Genomic DNA, 22026 nt, shown 5'->3' with positions numbered 1-22026 from the left:
CCTTCAGTGGCCAAAAGAATGGGTCCACATCCGATTTCATGATACGCAAGGCCGAACATTCAAAGGTGTGGCCATAGCAATGTGGCCAGAAAGACCGGCGTTGTCAGGGAGCAGTCAACGCGCCTTTGCTTGCAATCGTGAAACAATGCCACAAAGCCTCGGAGCTACCCGATGGGGACACAAAGAGAACTTGGAAACTTCCTGCGGCCTAGGGTGCGTTGACTTTCCCGAAATGGGCAGTTACGAGTGGCTCACGCCAACAAAGAGTATTGCGCATGCGACGACAAAGCGAGTGCGTTCTGTCCACAAAGAGAGGCCATATCTAGACACTTGGCCAGCTATATGAAGGTCACCAAAGGGCATGGAGTCATCATCAAGTCCACTCGCCCACACCGATCAGCAAGAGAATCATCTAGAAGCCACTGGCACGATACAACAAGCCGCCATGGAAAACGATGCAGAGGCGGAGAACGTCACCCGAACTCCATCAAAGCGGACGTCCCTCCAACGGATATACGAAGAACCCGTTCCTGAGCTCTCTTACAGCGACGACCCCTACGATTCATTGTCATCAGCCAACTCATCATTCGAATCCCTTGACCGACCCACTACCCCACCCCCATACCACGCACTCGTCCGATACGTTCCATCGTCGAAAAAATGTGACCAACCTACACCCGTCACCCCCGTCCGCAACCATGGCCCGACCAAAGTGAAAAAGAAAAAAGCCACGCCCTACACCCCAAGTCGGGGCCGGGTTCCAACCAAACAACCTGTAACGCCCGGCAAAAATCAAACACACACTTCCTTCCAGGCGTGGGTGGAGGGCTCCGAGGCAGGCGAATTTATACCAATGACCCACAGATTTATGAAGAGGTCTGAGCGCTTGACAGAGGAACAACTCTTCGAGCGTGAATACCGGCTGCTCATGCAGGCCAAGGAGCGCCGTGATAACAGTCTTATGAAGCCGCTGGACAGCGAAGATTGGATGGAGTTGCCACAAACACCACCCAAAGCCAAAAACCAGAAAGTCGTCGTGTCAGGCTCCGGCAGCGAGCCAGACGCGATGGACATTTCCCCCCGTAAGCCCTTGTCAAGGCAGGACACCGAGATCATAGACCACGATACTTTCCGAGGTGGTGCACCCCCATTGCCCGTAATCCCCCCTGAGTGGATCGAAAATCCAAGCAACGCGTTGAGATCGCACCCCACGGAGATTTTCGAGATTTTCCCTGAAAACAGCTGTGAGCGCTCAAGAACATGAATCACTCAAAAGAAACCCCATGCCACATATGCCTATATGATTATGCCCTATGCAACCTTCTGCCGCCAATATGCCACCCCCCTTGTCATTTCCTCTTACTTCGTTTGCTGGTTTCGTTGAATGTTGTATCTTTAGAGCACGTTTTCATCTTCGTCTTCTTTCTTTCTATAGGTTCTCTGGTAGAATATTGTTGTATTTCATATACTTGCTTTCCGCTCTTGTGAATACATCTTCAGATTGTGATGTTGGCGCGAGCCTGAGGTTGATGTCACGACGCCGCCGTTGCGCTCTCCAAGGCGAAAGTCGTTGTTGACGGCTGAGATTACAAGTTAGACACATGTGCTGGAGAATGACATGCATAAGACTTACAGCCAGCGTCTAGGTGAATACTCGAAGAGATCATGGGTAGTCTGACTGGCTTGAGAGTTCACGATGTGGTAGCTGACAACAAGTCTGAGTTGAGTCTGAGCGACGGTAGAGATCGACAAGGAAAGCAAAGGTCAAAATGAAGACAAGCCTCACAACGCCCAAGTGAACGCTGCATGGAAACGTGGCCTTACGTGGGGATCAAACTTGAGAGGAAGTCAGCTAAGTGACATAGGGCCAAGACTGCGCTTTTTGAACAAGAACGTACCCTTGCAACTCTGACCCGTCTTCCTGTGGTCCCTAGCAAAGGAAGATTGGCAGTATGTTCAAAACAAAACAAATTGAGAAGGCAAGCGTATGTGCGTGCGCTAGCCGCTGAAGCTCCTCAACCATCGGGAGATGCGAAAGCCGTAGCGTTCTGTGCGATGGCAAGTGGCAGAAAGTGATCTATTCAAGTGGATGCAATAGACGCCTTGGAGACAAAAACTCGAAATAATTCGCCACATTCCGTGGTACTTCAGCTACGCTATGGCGCGTTCCAGCAGACGCGCGTCCAAGGCGCGTCTGCTGGTCGCAAGATGAATGGCATTGAATATTCAATGCCACCATGCCAGTGGGTGGTTGAAAGGAGAGCTGTCACAATTGGTCACGGGCAAGTGACTCTGAAGCGAAACCGTTCTACCTTGGTTCTACCACAACTCGAATATTGCAGCTCATGTATGTGTCGATGTCTACGCAAACGCGACATAGCGTGGCAGAGGTTCCACTTGAAGTGTGGCAAATTATCGCCAGTTTTTTGTCTTCCGAAGACGTCAAAAAGCTATATGGCATAAACAGGCCACTTTCTGCTCTGGCGATGGAAGAACGCTACCGCTCGGTCTCCATTGGGGATCTCCACGATCGAGACACAATCTTGGCGGTACGGCGGCTCAAGTACGTACCCTATCCTAAACACTATATCTTGTACAAACCACTATCTCCCACTTTTAGTGACCAGAGGAACAAGAAGCTCAAAAGGTCAGTTCCGCTCTAACTTTCGATTCACTTTTTCTACGAAAGAATGAAGCTAACTTGTACTTTTGCTTTTAACAGTGATGTGAGTACAATTTTCTGCACCCTACACCCGTTTTGAAAGGTGAATTCCCTCCTTGTCAAACCACCTCTGATATGTTTCTATAACCTTCTTTCCTACCAGAATATCACCAGTAATGGAGCAGGAGGATCTTCTTCCGGTGTGAGTACATTCCCTTGCCTTACTGGCGTCTCACCAGCTCATGTGCGATCCATTCAAGTTAACTGGCACAGACATTATCGCTCAAAAGCGAGCTGAAATTGCGGCTAAGCTTGCTGCCATGAAAAAACCTCTCGTACCTCTCGTCGCTGCAGCTCCCGCGACCAGGGCGACCACAGGGATTGCTGCACCCACACCCAAAGTCCCCATTCTTCCAGCGTCACTCCCATCGAAAGTGGTGTTCAACGTCACTCCGTCTCCGACTGTATCAAGCGGTCCGACGCCAGCGACTCCTGCATCCGGTTCTGGAACACCAGATGACCTTGCGCGGCGTGTGGCAGAGGCCAAGCGCCGTGTTGCTGAAGCACAAAGCAAGCTTGCTATCAAAGATAACCCGTATATGGTGTGTCTCTTACTTTTATACCTAATTTTGTGTTCACAGTGAGTCTTGCAGTCAATGCCTCAGACTGGGAAGAAGAAAGGCACTCCAGTCGAACAGACCCAACAGGGAGCTGGCTTAAAAATGGCGGCTCATCCGCTATTGCTTGACCACACCCCAACCGTACCCCAGTCAAAAAAGGACAGATACAAACCGATGCAGCCCAAGTTTGCCTCTATCAAGGTTTGTTTGTTCAGTTTTTCATCACTGCCGACCGACTAAGCTATTCGCAGGCAAATGTTCGAAATGTGCCCACACCAACGCCTCCCCTGCCTCCAATAGCAACTCCGAGTCCTGCTGCCAATCCATATAGCGTCGCCGGAAAGGACGGGCAAGGAGCCACCGGATTCGACGGCGCACCTCGAGAAAGAGTTAGTCGATCGTTCCGTTTCAATCCGAAGGGAAAGTATGTGGCCTTGGCGAATCAACAAAGGCAGGAGGCGCAGCTTGAGGCATTGAAGCAGCGTATTGCCGACAGCGCACGTAAGGCTGGATTGGATGGCGACATGGGTATCGAGAAGACGATCAAGGTGTGTTTGTTCCCCTTTGTTGTCTTATCTACGATAATAAAGCAACGAATAGCGTGCTGCACCACCTGCCGCTGAGTGGTGGGATGCAGCGTTGCTCCCAACCAAGAGCTATCATGATATTGAGATGTTTGGTTTCGAACAACTCAATATTAGGACGTCGGATTCTCCTATCACAATATACATCCAGCATCCCATTCCCATTCCTGCTCCTGGGGAGAAGAACAAGATAGCGTTGAAGCCTATGATGTTGACTAAGAAGGTACGATCTGCCCAGCCACTGTTTCTTCCAATTCTAATAGATATCCCGTTTACAGGAGCAAAAGAAGATGAGGAAATTGAGGAGGAAGGAGGCTTTGCAAGATAAGAGAGATCGGATTCGAATGGGACTGTTACCTCCTGATGCCCCCAAAGGTAAGCATCTGTTTGTGATTGGCAAAGAACCTACTCACCACATTCCTTCTATCTACAGTGCGACTGGCCAATCTTATGAAAGTTCTAACGTCGGATGCCGTCCAAGACCCGACCCGAGTCGAAGCTCGTGTGAGACGTGAAGTAGCACAGCGCAAACACGGACATGAAAAAATGAACGCTGAACGCAAGTTGACTGATGAGCAACGTCGCGAGAAGCTTGAGGCGAAGAAGGCAGACGAAGAAAAGAAGGATATTTATGGTGCGGTGTACAAGTACGTTCTTCTTCTCCCCCTTCATCACAGATAACTGAAGCTTTGTCCTTCTAGGGTCAAGATTCTGAGCGACCCCGCACACCAGTTCAAGGTCCGGAAGAACGCGGAACAGCTGAACCTCACTGGAGTCTGCATTTTCAACCCTCATTTCAGCATGGTCTACGTGGAGGGCGCAGCCAAATTCATGCGGAACTACAGGCGGCTAATGATGACGCGCATCGCCTGGTCCGAGGCTGCACGCCCGGGGAGGACGCGGAATTGGAGAACCCCGATTCAGATGTCGAGGGGGAGGCTGGTGCAAGCACCTCCGCTGTTGCTGCGAAAGGAACGGCTACTGACGGCGCGCGGTCTTTGGAGGATAACAAGTGCTATCTCGTTTGGGAAGGTATGCTGAGGGATCGGGTGTACAACAATTTCAAGGCGAAGAGCTGCCCCACAGATAGGGATGCGAAGGAGTTGTTGGGTGACAGGTTGAAGGGGTATTGGGATATGGCTAAGAATTGGAAGGCTGAAGAAGAGGAGCTGTTTTGATTAGTCTCGGGCACTCCAGAGAACGTTCATTAACCCAGTTATAAAACTCCCATCTTATAATTTCCTTTTGGGACTGAATTCGATATTGAGTTGGCACATATGTAATAGCTGCTCTTGACCGCTGCATAATAGAAACAATATCGCAGCAGCTTTACTTTGAATGAATGAGCAGAAAGTTAGTAAAGTGCAGGTCAGGTGTTTTTAACGTGACCAGTGTTACTTCGGTGACATGACGAGCGACGTCGCTCCTTTCAACTCTACACACGCAACCACGCAGTCATGAAACCGTTCACCCTCTTCTTTGGCGCAAGTGACGAAATTACTACATATGAAGTAACTCATAACCCTTCATATGAACTGGTCATGCACACAGTAAACCACCTTCGGGATCGCCTTCTTAAAGAACAAGTTCTCCGTGTCCCTTTCCTCCACATTTTTACGAACTGTTATAACGATGATAGCGAGTTTCCTCGCGACTTGGCACCTTGCACTCCTGTCGCCGACCGGGTCTCAAATCTGGTCAAAATCAGAAGAATCCGAGAGCATCCCCCTACCGATGCTGATGTGGTCGAATTCCTCACAAACGCCTTTCCCGATTTATATCTCGCTCATGGTGATTTTGGGCCAGAAGGTGTCAGCTGGGTAGAGACAATGAGTGGAAGAGAAGAGGCTGACAGTCAGAAGATAACGATCAACGGCAAGCTTGTACTGCTGTGGCTGCAAATTGTGAGTACATTGGATGGATAGTGTGTACTTCTCACTAAATCTATATCACAGGTAAATACCCCCATTACAGTTGGGCCAGCACGGCTCTCGCTAATGTTCATTGCGATTTTTCTGCATGAACTTGCTCACAGTGCACTAGTTTGGTATGGCAGGGGTGTGTGTGACAGTCCACAAATTGGGGGTATTGAGAGAGAGGGTGGAAATTATGTTGAACAGGCGTTCTTTGGAGGAATTACCCTCGCAGAGTTTGAGTTGGAACCGATGCAGCTTGTGGAAATCGGAATCCAGCAAGGGGCGTCATTTTACATCATTGGTGGGTCTCAATTTCTAACGCCAGCCACTCAGTACTAAGATTGGGACTAGAGAATGATTTGGCCAAACAACTTGTACGCTTTGACACCTCCAATGGTCTCCCTCTCCTCGATATCACAACCCTCTCTCCCTCACCTCCTGCCACCTTTGGCCGTGTCCGTGCCAAATTTAATAAGGCAATGAGTAACATCGGGGTTCTACCAGCACCGAAAAAAATGTCGGCAACACGTGCACAGCCATTGCTAAAGAACGATAAGAAACGTAGGATGGTTTAAAAGCTTAAGGATGTGAAGGGAGCTCTTTTTTGTAACCCAAATACTCAGTTTTGAGAGATCGTTGTATTTTGTAGTTACTCTTCGCCTTGAAATTGTTGTACATCCGATTCCTCAGCATACCTTCCCAAACGAGATAGCACTAGTTATCCTCCAAAGACTGCGCGTCATCAGTAGCCGTTCCTTTCGCAGCAACAGCGGAGGTGCTTGCACCAGCCTCCCCCTCGACATCTGAATCGGGGTTCTTCCATTCCACGTCCTCCCCGCCCCGGGAACGTGCAGCCTCGGACCAAGCAATGCGCGTCATCATGAGCCGCCTGTAGTTCCGCATAACTTTGGCTGCGCCTTCCACGTAGACCATCCTGAAATGAGGATTGAAGACGCAGACTCCAGTGAGGTTCAACTATTCCGAGTTCTTCCGAACCTTGAACTGGTGTGCGGGGTCGCTCAAAATCTTGACCCTGGAATGACGAAGCTTCAGTCGTCTGTGATGTGGAAAAGAAGAGAACGTACTTGTACACCGCACCATAAATAGTGATGAGCAGGGGTAACCCTGGGGTCAACTCAGGCTGACCCTGACCCTTACCCTTCAAAACCCTTGACCCTTGGCTGGGGTCAAGGGTTTTGAAGGGTAAGGGTAAGGGTATCTCAGGGGTTGGAGGGTAAGAAACCCCAGCAGGGTTTGGACAAGGGTTTGGAGCAAATAACTGCTCAAGTTTTATAGATAGTAAATAAATAGCAAGATGTCTTTGAAATACACATCATTCAAGTATATTTATGACAGTACACATGGTTTTTAGTAAATTATTGAAGAATTCAGTGTATTCTGAACAATACTAATTGTTGCAAAGGTAGTGAGGCCTCTTTGGATGATATTTTATCTGATTCAATTTTATTTAAAATCATTTTTTCTGGAGTACTTACCTTGATATTAGAGAAATGAAAACCCCTGAAAAACCCCTGAAAAACCCCTGACCCTTCAGAAGGGTCAAGGGTTTGTTGAGGGTCACAAAATCCTTACCCTGACCCTTACCCTCCTGACCCTTACCCCTGACCCTTGGAGGGTTGACAAACCCTTGCAGATCACTAACCATAAATACCCTTCTTTTCTTCGTCTGCCTTCTTCGCCTCATGCTTTTCGCGACGTTGCTCATCCGTCAACTTGCGTTCAGCGTTCATTTTTTCATGCCCGAGTTTGCGCTGTGCTACTTCACGTCTCACACGAGCCTCAACCGGGGTCGGGTCTTGGAGGGCATCCGACGTTAGAACTTTCATGAGATTGGCCTGCTGCACTGTAGATGGAACAACGTGGTGACTAGGTTGTCTGTCAATCGCAAACAGATGCTTACGTTTGGGGGGATCAGCAGGAAACAATCCCATACGGATTCGATCTCTCTTATCTTGCAACGCCTCCTTCCTCCTCAATTTCCTGTTGTTGCTGTTGTTGACCAGCAACTGGCCTTCCAACCCTCCCCTTCCTCACACTCAGTACACTCGTCGCAGCAGGCTCCAACAACTTTCGCAGCGCAAACAGACTAGGCATGGCGTCATTACCAGTGTTGTGGAGGGAGGACGATGGGGAGCTGTGCGATCTGCGGTTGCTGTTGTTGAGTTTGAGCCGGAGAGGCGTCGACATCGTCTGTGTTTGCTCCTCCATACCCATGGCAGGCAACGAAGGCGGCGGCAATGAAGCTTGCAGAACGGGTATCGTAACGACAACAGCAGATTCTCGAGCGTGAGCGTCATTCCTTTTTCGAGGTTTCCCAGTGTTAGGATCGATCGGGCATGATCCCTCTACAGTCATTCACCAGTCAATGAGGCACCCAAATAAAGAATGGCCTTGGAGATTTTAAATACGAGGGATATGAACATTATGAACTGAGAGAAGTATGCCCATACATCATGCCCTATGTAATATCTAGTTACAAACTCAAATTCAAGTTGTTGAACAACATATCGCATGCTATCAGTGCCGCAAACGAAGATCAGTGCGAAACCAGTCAATGAGGCAGATGTCACGCTGCCCTAGTTTGGGCATTTTGCTTAGTCACTTCAGTTTCCCATCTCTTCGTCAGACGTCTGTGGCAAGTGTGACAGAATGTGACTTTCCCTACCTTCAAGTATGATTTCATTCATTCAGTGGTTTTTGGTTCACTGGAGTACCAGCTCAACTCAAAACTCTTGTAATTGAATACTTGTTGAATGCTATAAGATATAATTTTTTTAAAAAGGCTCTTTTCCAAGATTTAGTGCCAAGATCACACAGATATATATTCAGTTTTATGGTGAATGAGCACCTATTTACAGGTATCAAGAGATCGAAATATGCTACACCTTAGAAACTTGGGATTACTATGAAGAATATATATCCGCACACAATGCAAAAAAAATTAAAGAAATAGCTTGAGAACTGACCCCGGAAAAGTGTTTTGACTCATTGACTAGTGTGACTCATTGACCGGTGAATGACTGTATGTCCCATTTTGTAGAGAATGCGTTCGTAGACGGATGTGTCGATTATGAGCATGTCGTTTGGAATTTCAAGTGCAAGGTGTCAGAGGTTTGGACAGCGCCATGGTAGCTATGAGGAACGACGTGAGTTTCCACATTCTCGATGGAACTGTAGAGACGCACTTGATGTCAAAGGAAATGGTATTGTTGTGTAGCCCTCGCCTCTAACGTCCACATCCTCAATCACAATCTCCACCTCGTTGTCGTGACTATCCGTGTAGCTAGAATCTCTCGTCTCTAACTCCCGTTGTCGTAGCTTTCCAGAGGACCAAGGAACGACATCGTCAACGGTGACAGGCCACGGTGAAGGGCCCTCGCTTGTATCTTCATTTATCGTTGACTTCGACTCCTGTAACAAGGGATTCAACTCCCTTATTCCCGGTATATATTCATTTACAGTGTTTTGCATGTGAGATTGGAATCCAAATCTCACGAAAACTTGTTTGTTCTTGTGGTCCGTGATTGATGTCACGCTGCAGGGTTCAGATCTGGCAATTGTGTAGTCCTATGTACCTTCGCAATAATGGCTCCAATGCTTTCAAACGAAATGAGACAACGCATCATAGTTTGGCATCATGAGCAACATATCTCTGCTTCTGATATTCAGACTCTGGCTGGCTGCAGCCTTGCTACAGTCTACAACATCTTGAAGTTTCATCGGGATTATGGGACTGTTGACAATCCATTTGCAGGTCCACGTGGGGGTTTACGCACCCTTGACATGGGGGATGTGAACTATCTAGCCTCTATCATAGATGCTCGTCCCAAAATCTACCTTGATGAACTTCAGCAAGAGCTTCTCCTCCACCGAAACATTGAAGTTTCAATCTCTACCATTTCTCGTGCTCTTCAGCAGCTTGCGATCAGCCGAAAGAAGGTCTCACATGAAGCCCTTGAGCGGAATGAGCTCTTGTGTGCAACTTGGCAAGCTGAATATGGCGACATCCCTGCGGAGTATTTCGTCTGGCTGGACGAAGCTAGTGTTGATGACCAAACAAACCAACGTAGAGATGGTTGGGCGGCTGTTGGGAGGGCATGCATCTCTTGTGCGACATTCATTCGTGGGCAGCGGTTTTCAGTTTTGCCTGCCCTGACACACAAAGGGATCATTGCCCTTGACATCTTCGAGGGATCTGTAAACAAGGAAAAGTTTATCCAATTTATTGATCAGCAACTTGTATGCCATTTCACTTCTCCTTTTGCCTTCACAACTTATTTTTCTTTTAGGCACCACAGCTAAACCCATTTCCTGCACCGCGTAGTGTTGTAGTTGTGGACAACTGTGCGATACATCATGATGAAGAAATTCGACGTATCATTGAGGATGAATGTGGTAAGTTACAGTCTTGTAGCTCTTCTCTTCAAATAAATGCTCATCTGCTGAAGGTGCCAGACTTGTATATCTCCCACCTTACTCTCCCGACTACAATCCTATTGAACAAGCTTTTCATACTATTAAGGCATGGCTCCGTCGCCATGAGGCTGATGCTATCAATGCTGAAGTCAGACCCTGGCTTATTCAACAGGCTGTACTCTTTGTTGAACCAGAAATGGCAGAAGGGTGGATCGAAAACTGTGGATATTCATTCTCTGACAATTATTACTTGTAACAGAATACAATATATACAACTGGAACAGTGTTGGTTATGTAAATAGAATATCAAAGATCAATGCGGCGCCGCTTTTCCTTCTTCTCCTCAAGACGAGCATTCCACCCACGGCAAAAGACATGGAGTTTGAGGATCTGGCCTTCCGTCGCATGAGTAATATCACATAGACGTTGGACAGGTACGTCAGGGATGATATCTGGGGTTAGATCAAGGGCGGTCAGAGCTTCTTCACATGCAGTCAGATCAATGCCTTTGGCCTCAGCAAAGTCACTGAGGCAAGATCGAAGCTCAGAGTTGGCCGTGGGGATGGGAGAAAGGGGAAGGGACATGGGTGCCTTGCGAACGGGAGTGACAGGGTTGCGGCGTATGGGAGATGATGACTCAGAGCGCGCACGCTTTCAAGACATCCCCCCAAGGAGGGGAAGCAGCCCCGATATGATTTGCATCATGTCACCAAGTTGCTGATTACTAGGAGTGGCGGCAGATAGCCCTGGCCCTGCATGGCCTCGAGGCCTAGGTCCAGGTAGACGTCCATCACGACTACCATCAAACTCGGAAATGTTGGGGGGAACAAGTTTTGTTGCAACATGTGCAGCCTGAAAGAATGCGTTGAGTGCAAGCAAAGATGTCATAGAGAAACAAACATACGATAGTGGCTGCCCATGCCTTCAACCTCCTGGCATTCAGTAGGACATGCTCGGATGTGTTTGAGACATAACAGAAGCCAGCGCCACCATGTTCGTTGAGGTGCGTTGAACAAGGCCATGTTGCCTTCAACTCCATGATGATGGATCCATGCAGCTGCGTCACCTCGCTAAAACCACCAAGTTGAGGAACCTATCAACCATGAGCGCGTGAGCACTCAAAGGTTTGGAAACGAGCACATGACTTACCTTGGTTCCATATACAAGCTCCCCATCCGCAGTCTTGGTGTTAGGGTTCACTGCAGCCAAGGGGAGCTAATGATGAAACAATATCAGAAAGATAGAAGATGTGCGAAGACAAGAAAGGCATGTCTTACTGGTTGCTGGATGCGGAACCCCATCATGTTATCGAGGTCAAACTCAACTGATACCGTGCATTTGCCCTTAGGTTTGGAGAGGAGATGTTCTAGTGCAACATAGAAGTCCTTGTCCGTCTGGATAGTTGCTGCCCCAGATTTGGCACCACTGCAAATAAATGAGGAGACAACTTTTAGAACGAGAAAAAGAACATACAGCGAGCCTGACCACCACAATTTGAAGTCAGGTCCAGAGTGGACCCCGGGGCTGTACTTGTCAGACATATTGTGAGTAGCAAGGAAGGCTTTGATGAAGTCTGCACAAGTGATTTTATCGAGGACAAGCTTGGTCATCTTCATTGTCGGCTTCTGTTTCACAAGTCCCTTTGAGGCACGCCCACCAGGACCAGGTGCCGCCGCGAGGGAGTAGACCATTCCAACTGATATGAGATGGCCGGGGCCTGATTGAGAGCATTAACAAGCATGGTCATAGTGATAAAACTACGGGGACTTACTAGTGCTGCTTGTGGGGTTGACAATGTCTCTTCCTTCCCCGAGAGCTTGGGCGTGTGACTTGATGTTTGCGTAATGGTTCGGGGTGGGTGTTGAAAGCGCAGCTTGTTGATCCACATATGCGTTCGAAGAAACACCTGCTGCATGTAGAGCGGCTTCGATTTCCTCGTGGCTTCCATAAAAGTGAGGAGGGTCGATGGCACCATCTATTTGAAACGAAGTGTGATTAGTGCGAATAACGTCAAAGAGATAAAGATGTTCCTCACCGATCCAAGCTGGGTTCTTCAACCAAAATTCCGACGGGCGACGGGGTGAGGTAGCAAAGGGAGAGATAGGAGGGCCGACAGGTGCGGCATTCTCTTTGTTGGACATGGCTTGTTGGGGTTGATGGTCTTCTGCGTTTGTGGCTGAGAACGGTCAAGTTGGAGTAGATCAAGAGAGGGCACCTACTATATAGGAATTCCAATGTAGCGCTCTAGCTTCCAACCCCAAAAACAAGTGTGAGACGAGCGTGGTTTCCACATATTGCACTGCCCTGCAAGTGCCGTCCATTCTAATCCTTGGCCTAAAGCAGACTAGATTGAGCCGGTGAGCCTCGCGAAGTGTTCTCGAGACCTACTTATATTGGGATCACGAAGACCCTGTTGCCCGCATACCATGAATCGAGTTATTCCAACTGCTGAGTAAATCGAATATATCTAGAACGAGAATTTTAGTATGAGAACGTGAACCCCATGAAACACCTTCAAGACATACATTCTCTGTGGGCAATTGAAATCCGGGTAGTTTTCTAGTCCACGCAGGTGGAAAGCGACCTTGCGATGTACGGCATTTGGGTCCTTTGTGGCTTGTTGTTTCACATGAGAAGCAGAGTGAGATTAGGGCGGGCTGGCGTCGAGCTGGGGGGGAAGGTGTTTGGTGTGGGGTGGTGGAGGGGCCATTGGCATGCCTTCAGAGTTCGAGCGCTCAGCGTTGGGGGATCAATGGTGGGAGTCAACATTCAACGTTCAATCAATTCGCTGTGACACTGAAGGGCAATGTCACACATTACAAGAACAAACAAGTTTTCGTGAGATTTGGATTCCAATCTCACATGCAAAACACTGTACTTACTTTCTGCTGACAGAACCTCTTCGCATCACATTATTATATAGTCACGTGTCACTTGAGTAACTCACATGTTGTTCAGTAGTAACAACAATCGATTCTTTACTCTTATTACCACTGCAACTAGCATTCGGAAGAGGCGTTCTATCGTACTTCCACTGTCTAAGGCAAGTAGCATTGTTTTGAGTTGATTGCTAACTATTCTCTTGTAAAGAGGAATTGTTAGGTCATCGAATAGCAACCCCATCACTTTTCCTTAAGTCCGTCACTCAGCTTTCCGTGGATTTCCCGGAAAGTTGCTGGGATTGTAGCTTCGGATTTCCGTAGTAACATCAATCCTTGCTTGAGTGCGCCCGTAGACCGTCTCCTGGGTAGGAGAGGATACACACACCTTTGACATCGTTATCTGATCTGCGCGATAAGAGACCATTGGGATACGCAGAGTTGGTGAGCATTCCTATTTGAACTCATTACTCACGGAACACCTGCTTCAAAGGTGGACACTGTGGGAAATCAACTTGCCCTGGCCAACTCAGCTCAAGATCAGTCTTTTCAAACCTTCAACGATCCCGAGAAATTTGCCCCGCCCTCTAGAGCGAGAACTCGAGGCGTCAACGTGACCAGGCCCTCGTATTCCTTTAACAGGGCATCTTCCGCGAGGGAGGCTCCAGCAGTCAACCCATCCCGATCGACTTCGCGCTCGGCTTCACCGAAAAAGAAGGTGCCCGATCACAGACTCGCCTCATCCAATTCCGGGACTCCCAAAACCGTTGCCCAGGAGATAGCGTCGGTATCACACAAGAAAGCGCACATTGAAGCGTTATCACGATCAACCACCTTTCGATCAAAAACATCCCTCACTCTGTGTAGCGTCGAATCATTCAACAACACCCCCAACACCCCCTTATACGCCCTCACCTTCGCCGCCCCCACTCAAGCTACTACCTCGGCCACAAACGTTCACAGCAGTGGTGAATTCACACCCAACGTCAGGAACGTAGAATCGAGTGACTCACACCCGAGGCAGTTTGACATGCCCTCGATAACAGAAACGGAGAACGAGCCGTCAGCCCCACAGAGACTCGGTATGGAGGAAGGGTTCGAGAAATCCCCCATGGCCCAGCTGATTCAAGAATACTCATCAGCGTCGATAGAATCACAATTGGGCCCAACGGAAACGAGTATTTCGTTGGTACTAAGTCTAGAGGAGCTGACTCCGGACTTAATCATAGATAGAGGCAATAATAGGGATAGAACCTACCCCGATACCACTTGGCAAAAGCTACATTAAACAACGTTAGTACTGCCGTTACAGCACAACAGATTTTTCTGCAACAAGCCGCTGCCTTGGTTATGGAAAGAAAGTTCCACTACATAGTAGACCCAGAGGATACGCTTATGCCAATCCTACGAGGCACCTCGAGCTTGCCCCAATTATACGCAGCTTGGGTGGCCCTTATAACGAGGATTAAGCTAGGAGTTAAGGCTTGGGAAAAGTACATCGCGGAGTACCAACTCCAAGCAGGCGACTCCGTCCTTTCGCCATTGTCAACTCTGCAAGAACTTTATGACCCTTTGAAAGATATCACGGATGCAGACCGTAAATTGAGGTATCTTTACAATACAATTCCACATCATAAGCAACAGCTATCTGAGAAGGGATACCAATCCCTACAAAAAACTCGGTCCTGGTTAGAAGTCCTTCCAATGCCGGAGGTACTGAGAAACGCGTTCTCAGAAACTAGATCCAGACCAAGCTCACCGGTTCCAGAAACCCGTAAAGAGGAGTCAAAGCAAAGGAAGGACAAAGGAAAGGAGAAGGACCGTGAAGAGACTAAGCTACCCTCTCAAGGCACGTCAGTCTGGATGGGAATGGAGACTCCGTTCAGAAGCGCGAATGCATGGTTCGTTGAACCTGGGAAGAGTAATAGGTCGAAGCAACCAGGGACTTCGAAGCCGCCAACGCTAGACACGAACATACTCGTAGGGATAGCTACACCGTTGCCGCCGAGTACTAGTAACATTAGGCAATGGGAGGGGAGAGAAGAACCACCTCACTTACCAAGAAAAGACCCCGTAAAACCAGCGTCTCGTACAAGTAAGCGCTCGGGTAGCCAGAGAAGCCAGTCCCGCCAACCGCAACGGGGACGGGATACAGGTGGCTCCGATCCTGAATCGTCCGACAGTAGCGATGAAGATAGAGGGAGACCTCCTAGGAGTCGAAGGAGTCGCAAGCGATCGAGAACCCCGCGGCCTAAGCGAAGGAGTTCATCCACTCCCAAACCTCGTGGTCGTCGACGAAGGGGGGATCCAGACGACGGCGACGACGATGGTGGTCGGGGAAGCGACGACGAGGGCTCCAGCACTTACACGGCATCTTCGTCTAGTTCAAAGACTGGTAGCTACCACTTACATCATGTACTCCTGAGCTGTACCATAGAAGTTCCTGCTTAACTACCGTGAATGAAATGAAATGAATTTTCATTCATTCACAGCACCTGTTTCATTCTAGATAATTTATTCTGTTTCATTCATTCCTGGCGACTGTTTCATTTTTTTATTTCATTCCAACATGGCAACTGTTTCATTCCTTGCTTCATTCTTCTCAGGTGCCTATTTCATTGTTAGAGCTGGGAAAATGATTATGTAATTGATACAAAATATTTAAGTGCCTTATTTGGCAACAGCATGTCTATCTTGTTGTGTATTTGAGCCTCAAATGCAAAAGTACCCCCATATGGCCTCCCACACCACTGCAGTAGGGCACAACACATATCAGGCATGATTGTATATTATTTCCTTATTTAGATGTGTATTAAAACATTGAAATTGTTGCCTGAAAGAATGAAACAAAAATGAAATAACTGCCTGGAAAGAATGAAATGAAAATTCCATGGCAATGAATGAAAAAAAAATGAAACAGTCGCCAGGAATGAATGAAACAGAAGAATAAAGCAAAAAATGAAACAGTTGCCATGGTGGAATGAAATGGAAAAATGAGATAGTTGCCAGGAATGAATGAAACAGAATAATAAAGCAAAAAATGAAACAGTTGCCATGGTAGAATGAAATGAAAAAATGAAACAGTCGCCAGGAATGAATGAAACAGAATAAATTTCATTCTTGTCAGTAAAAATGAAGAAAAAAATGAAATGAAACAAAAAGTATTTCATTCTTGACGGCAATGAATGAGAATGATTTGGAATGAAACAGGTGCCGTGAATGAATGAAAATTCATTTCATTTCATTCACGGTAGCTAAGCAGGAAGTTCTATGGTACATGCCAGGTTTTACATGATGTAAATGGCAGCTACTAGTGGTTCAAAACATTCCAGGCGCCGACATCAGGAAAGGTCGAGGGATAGCGTGGAGATTCCATGTGGACGAATTGCCCCCACAATCGACAGTAAGCTGAAACAGGAAGATTTGCCTACCTGGGACGGTAATCCGAATACGGCAATTGAATATTTTTGGAAAGTCCAACAGCAAGCTTCACTAGGGGGGTACATCCCTTCAGCCTTAGGATATTGGCTCTGGTTGAAGCTAAAAGAGGGATCGGATGTCCAAAATTGGTTTGCAACATTGTCTTTCGCCGAGCAATCGAGGATGAGGGGTCACTGGGTGGACTACCTCAAAGGAATCAAAGAGAAGTACTTAGGTCATACCTGGCAGTTTGACATTGGAGAAGCATACAAGCAGCAATACTTCAGGCAGCCAGGGCACGAAAAGGAACTCCCAAAGACTTTCATAGCTCGCCGGATAATGTACACTAGAATGTTAGCCAAGTCGGACGATGGAGGGCCCCTGGAAGTACATTTGGTAATGGCCAGGGCGCCATTAGCATGGAGGACGATCTTGGTCCTCGAAAACATCAAATCCTCGTCTTTATTATACACAAAAGCCGTCGAACATGAGGACTCTCTGTTGGCAATTTCAAAGAATCAAAATGCTACAGCGATTACGGCCGAGAATCTAGTCCCTACTCTTAAGAAGATGGGCTTTGCCCTGGAGAAACCTAAATTCCATTATAACTTTCCACAAGATAGACGGGTTCATCTTACGGAAGGAGAACTGAACACAGAACCACAAAATCATCAGGCAAAAGAAGTCTTTTCATCGGAAGTATTAGCAAAGGCAGAAGACGCTCAAAATCCAATCTTAGCAGAAGTCTTCCAAGTTTTAAAAAGAAGACAACACGCACCTCCTCCCGGGGGCTACATGTTCCCTAAAAATGACCACGTCATGACAAAAATGGGTCGTCTACCCCCCTCTCCATGTAAATGTTGCGGCAGTGAATATCACTGGGACAAGGAGTGCCCTGACTCGGCAGTGTACCTCGAAAAGACGGCGAAGTCAGCGAAGTCGAGTTATTCCACCGAATCCGAGAAGGAGACGGAGGAATACTATCATAGCGCTTACAGTATCCTATTATCTCAGAGGGTAGCCTCAATACAAGTCGATCAATCGAAATTAGAACAGGATTTTGACGCGGCAATCCCAAGGAGTTCGAGCTTTCGAACGACAGAAGGATGTAAGTCCGTCAGGACCTCTCCAAAGCCAACAAAACTGGAATTGGAGGAGGTAGAAGATGAGTTTTGGCACGAAGAAAAGGAGCGACCACGTAGTGCTAACCTTCTGATGTATCACATTGACGATCTGCAAGCGACGGAATTAGATTCAGTCAAGGTTAGGCCCCAGCCCAGTAAGCACCTGACCCACCAAGAAGATCCTCGCGAACGAACGGCGGACAAGACCGAACTTCCGACATCACAACGAACATGCAAGTCGGTAACCATGGAGGAGGTAGTGGATGAAGAGCTCTTAGCACATTTGGAAAAGCCCAAATCGCCCATACACCTGCTCATACCCATGGAGGAAGAAGACGAGGCGGAAGGGGACCTGCCAATAGAAAACGCTTCAGTACCATCTGGACGAAGGGAAGCGCATCATGCCTCTACAATGGAAAATGTCAATGCCCAACCAGAGCTAATGGACCTGCCTCCCCCTCCCGCAGATTCAAAACCTATCCGTCTACACAAGAAGCGCCAGACCCCACCAGGGTTATCCGCGCTTGGCGTCTCGGTTCTTTCCGCCAAGGGTTGGGTAGCTGGGCTCGAGAATCCCAGAGTCAATTTGCGACTCGATTCCTGCGCAGACGTTACACTAATATCTGACGAGTTCTACAAGACGCTAGTGAGGGCCCCCCGGATACAACAAGGGATGAAGATGCAGCTCTGGCAGCTTACCGATAAGGATGAAACTCTGAAAGGATACGTGCGAGTGCCAATTTTTATGGAGACAAGTATGGGGGAAATCATAGAATCAGAAGCAGAGGCTTACGTAGTTCCCAGGATGACAGTCCCGATCCTACTAGGGGAAGATTATCAAGTGAATTATGAGGTCGGAGTAACCAGAAATGTGGAAACAGGAACTAAGATCAACTTTGCGGGGACCACACATGAAATTCCCGCAACGAGGGTAGAAAGGACTCCTGACTTCACTAGAATGAGACAGAGTTCCCTTCTCGTGAGTAAGTTCGCTCGCGCGAAAATCCACCGACGCAATAAAGCGAAACGGCTTCGACGCAAAATCAAGTTCGGAATAGAGGAACATACGGTTCGAGCGGCGGAAGACTACCTGTTGAAACCCCATCAATGCCGCAAAGTTAGAGTGGAGGGACATTTGCACGAAGACAAGGAGTGGCTTGTTCAGAAGAATCTGCTAGCAAATGCAAACGATTCATACTTTACTGTCCCCAATACTCTTATTTCGTCAAGGAATCCATGGATTCCCATAGCTAATCCTACAGACCAGCCACGCTATATACGCAAAGGAGAAATTATAGGGACTCTCCATGATCCAGCCACGTTCTTCGACACACCGACTACCCCCGAGAGTTACGAAGCATTGGCAGCACATGCCCTCACAGTAGCAGGTATCATAGGTGCCCAGATGTCCGCAGATGAAACACAAACGTCGGATACTGGTCCAAACGTCAGTAAGCAGGACGAAGTAAACGAGGAGGAAGACTACGGACCCAAAACGGCAGCAATGCCTGACCTGGCTACCTATCCATCCTCAAAGATGGAAGAATTGATCGATGTAGGTTCTCTACCTGACCACCTTAAGGAACACGCTTGGGAGATGCTTCGACGTCGTCAGAAAGCATTCGGTTTTGACGGCCGGCTGGGTCACTTACCAACAAAGGTGCACATAAGGACAGTCGATGGACAGGTACCAATCACAGTCCCGATGTATGCAAGCTCTCCGGAGAAACATTGTGTAATGGATGAGCAGATGGATAAGTGGTTCAAGCAGGATGTCATTGAACCCTCGAAAAGTCCGTGGAGCGCACCTGTGGTCATAGCCTACCGAAACGGGAAACCTAGATTCTGCGTGGATTATCGGAAACTGAATGCTGTAACAATACCTGATGAGTTTCCCATTCCCCGACAATCCGAGATCCTTTCCTTGCTCTCAGGGGCACAAGTATTGTCCTCGCTGGACGCGTTATCTGGATTCACGCAACTGGAACTAGATGAGGAAGACATTGAGAAGACGGCTTTTCGCACCCACCATGGTTTGTTCCAGTTTAAACGAATGCCATTTGGCCTGCGGAACGGACCATCAAATTTTCAACGGGTCATGCAGGGGATTCTTGCACCTTACCTCTGGATCTTCTGTTTAGTTTATATTGATGATATAGTGGTCTTCTCCAAATCATACGAAGATCATATTCAGCACCTCGACAAAGTCCTAGAGGCCGACTGGTGGCTACCACTTTTATGATAAAACTAAGGCAATTGCCTGTAGAGCTGTGTGTATAAGTCCACAAGTTTTATGAAAGGCATTTCATAGATGTGTCCTGTGTTTTCTTTCTCATAAAACCTATGTTCTTTTCATAAGATATAGGCAAGGCCACAGAGTGCTTTTCATAATTAAACCTGTGCGCTTTCAATAGGTATTTCATTCACTGGGTTAGGTGTATTCATTGCCTTTTTCATAATTAATGGTGTGCACTTTCATTGAATATTTCATTAGGAATTTTGGGCGCTTTCATTGCTTTTTTCATAATTAATCCTGTGTGATTTCAATAAATATTTCATTCACTATGTTAGGTGTATTCAATGCCTCTATCATATCTAATGGTGTGCGCTTTCATTGAATATTTCATTAGGAATATTGGATGCTTTCATTGTACTTTTTATAATTAATGTTGTGCAATTTCAATAAATATCTCATTCCCTAGGTCAGGTGTATTCATTGCCTCTTTCATAATTAATGCTGTGCGCTTTCATTGAATATTTCATTATCAATTCTGGGTGCTTTCATTGTGCATTTCAATAAATATTTCATTAGCTAGGTTATATGTATTCATTGCTTCTTTCATAATTAATGATGTGCACTTTCATTGAATATTCCACAGCTTTCATTGGGATTTTTCATTGAGTATCTCAATATTTCATTCCAATTTCATATCTGCCCCCAGGGATATCATTATGATTTTTCATTATATTCCATGATAGCAATGAAATAGCTATTACGGTCCATCCAATGGGTCATTGGGAGGGTGGTCACATGACAAATTTCCAAAAATGGTAAAAAAACAAAAGTTGTAGCTCTTTACCATAGCTTCCAGAATCAGTTGGAATTATGTCCTAAAGTGCTTCCATTGTGGAGATATAAGGTAAAAGGTTTTCAAAAGCGCCACATTTTTTTTTGTTTTTTGCATTTTTCTTCATGAAAAGAACACTAAACAACATGATTTCAACAGATTTAGAAAGCTAAGAGAAGGGGCTACAACTATTGTATTGTGGGAAATTTCTCCCAAAAAGGAAGGTACATGCCCTAAAAGGGTAATTGACACTGACAGACTACAAAAGTAATTTATAGCCTACAAAGTTTACTAATAGACTACAAAAAAGACTACAAAAGTTGGACATAGACCACAAAGGTCAGACAAAGACTACAAAAATTAGTAGTGTCTGCTTTTCTCATTACAAAAGTAATAGTGTCCGCTTTTTGAGACTACAAAAATTAGTAGTGTCTGTTTTTTCAGACTACAATGGTTTGTAGTGTCCGCTTTTTGAGACTACAAAAGTTAGTAGTGTCTGCTTGTTCAGACTACAATGGTTTGTAGTGTCCGCTTTTTTCATTATAAAAGTTAATAGTGTCCACTTTTTGAGACTACAATGGTTTGTAGTGTCCGCTTTTTGAGACTACAAAAGTTAGTAGTGTCTGCTTTTTCAGACTACAATGGTTTGTAGAGTCCGCTTTGTTCATTATAAAAGTTAATAGTGTCCACTTTTTGAGACTACAATGGTTTGTAGTGTCCGCTTTTTTCATTACAAAAGTTAATTGTATCTGCCTTTTCAGACTACAATGGTTTGTAGTGTGTCCGCTTTTTTCATTACAAAAGTTAATTGTGTCCACTTTTCTGACATATAGTATGTAGTGTGGTTAACTATATATATATAGGTCATTGGGGATATGATTGAAGGATTGGGATGAGTTGACATTCTGCCACTTATGAATAGTTGTGTTTGATGTCAGGTCCATGGCTGTTTTCCACACTAAGCCACTATCCTATCTTTGATGTTGGTTAACCTTCCACTCAGATCAGTTTTGGAGTGATAAATTCTCTGTGCTACCAATGCAACTTGTCATGTCTTTCAATACCAAGACCAGTTGTCATTCTCCAAGCCTTCACCACTGGGGTCAGCCTTGAGTAGATTGATTTAAAGGTACCAAAAGTGAGTTAAATATGTGGTTGGTCCTGTCTGTTTTTCAATGTCTATCCAGGATTCATGTGAAGCACACCCTTTGATTAGATAGGATAGTGACTTCTCATATGAAAAGACATCACAGATTGCAAGTATAAAAGCAGCCATGGACCTGACATCAAAAGCAACTATTCATAAGTGGCAGAAT

At 46.6% G+C, this 22026-nt stretch overlaps 6 protein-coding genes across 6 annotated transcripts; 1 reads left to right on the top strand and 5 right to left on the bottom strand.

Annotated features, from left to right (window-relative positions):
• Window positions 1-1429: 1429 nt before the first annotated feature.
• Window positions 1430-1808, bottom strand: LACBIDRAFT_309997 (uncharacterized protein; the record flags this gene model as incomplete). The annotated part of the gene is made up of 3 exons (XM_001887176.1): window positions 1430-1580; window positions 1634-1728; window positions 1782-1808. The coding sequence occupies 3 exons, from the start codon at window positions 1806-1808 to the stop codon at window positions 1430-1432; spliced, it is 273 nt and encodes a 90-aa protein (XP_001887211.1).
• Window positions 1809-5323: 3515 nt separating this feature from the next.
• LACBIDRAFT_295499 (uncharacterized protein) lies at window positions 5324-6463 on the top strand (the record flags this gene model as incomplete). The annotated part of the gene is made up of 3 exons (XM_001887224.1): window positions 5324-5770; window positions 5822-6083; window positions 6134-6463. The coding sequence occupies 3 exons, from the start codon at window positions 5324-5326 to the stop codon at window positions 6355-6357; spliced, it is 933 nt and encodes a 310-aa protein (XP_001887259.1). The 3' UTR covers window positions 6358-6463.
• Window positions 6464-6496: 33 nt separating this feature from the next.
• LACBIDRAFT_309994 (uncharacterized protein) lies at window positions 6497-6715 on the bottom strand (the record flags this gene model as incomplete). Its single annotated transcript, XM_001887175.1, has 1 exon — window positions 6497-6715. One exon carries the CDS (start codon window positions 6713-6715, stop codon window positions 6497-6499), a length of 219 nt encoding a protein of 72 aa, XP_001887210.1.
• A 725-nt stretch (window positions 6716-7440) lies between these two features.
• LACBIDRAFT_309993 (uncharacterized protein) lies at window positions 7441-7734 on the bottom strand (the record flags this gene model as incomplete). Its single annotated transcript, XM_001887174.1, has 1 exon — window positions 7441-7734. One exon carries the CDS (start codon window positions 7732-7734, stop codon window positions 7441-7443), a length of 294 nt encoding a protein of 97 aa, XP_001887209.1.
• A 2791-nt stretch (window positions 7735-10525) lies between these two features.
• LACBIDRAFT_332644 (uncharacterized protein) lies at window positions 10526-12360 on the bottom strand (the record flags this gene model as incomplete). The annotated part of the gene is made up of 8 exons (XM_001887173.1): window positions 10526-10810; window positions 10930-11015; window positions 11120-11312; window positions 11369-11434; window positions 11497-11644; window positions 11693-11936; window positions 11991-12194; window positions 12255-12360. The coding sequence occupies 8 exons, from the start codon at window positions 12358-12360 to the stop codon at window positions 10526-10528; spliced, it is 1332 nt and encodes a 443-aa protein (XP_001887208.1).
• A 628-nt stretch (window positions 12361-12988) lies between these two features.
• LACBIDRAFT_332643 (uncharacterized protein) lies at window positions 12989-14597 on the bottom strand (the record flags this gene model as incomplete). Its single annotated transcript, XM_001887172.1, has 10 exons — window positions 12989-13015; window positions 13102-13119; window positions 13167-13257; window positions 13346-13406; window positions 13487-13552; window positions 13574-13598; window positions 13654-13799; window positions 14112-14218; window positions 14357-14377; window positions 14470-14597. 10 exons carry the CDS (start codon window positions 14595-14597, stop codon window positions 12989-12991), a joined length of 690 nt encoding a protein of 229 aa, XP_001887207.1.
• Between the last annotated feature and the right edge of the window lie 7429 nt (window positions 14598-22026).

The sequence above is a fragment of the Laccaria bicolor genome, genomic scaffold, assembly GCF_000143565.1.
Source record: "Laccaria bicolor S238N-H82 LACBIscaffold_43 genomic scaffold, whole genome shotgun sequence".
NCBI lineage: Eukaryota > Fungi > Basidiomycota > Agaricomycetes > Agaricales > Hydnangiaceae > Laccaria > Laccaria bicolor.
The sequence above is the reverse complement of the archived record's forward strand: the minus strand, read 5'-3'. Positions and strand labels throughout refer to the sequence as shown.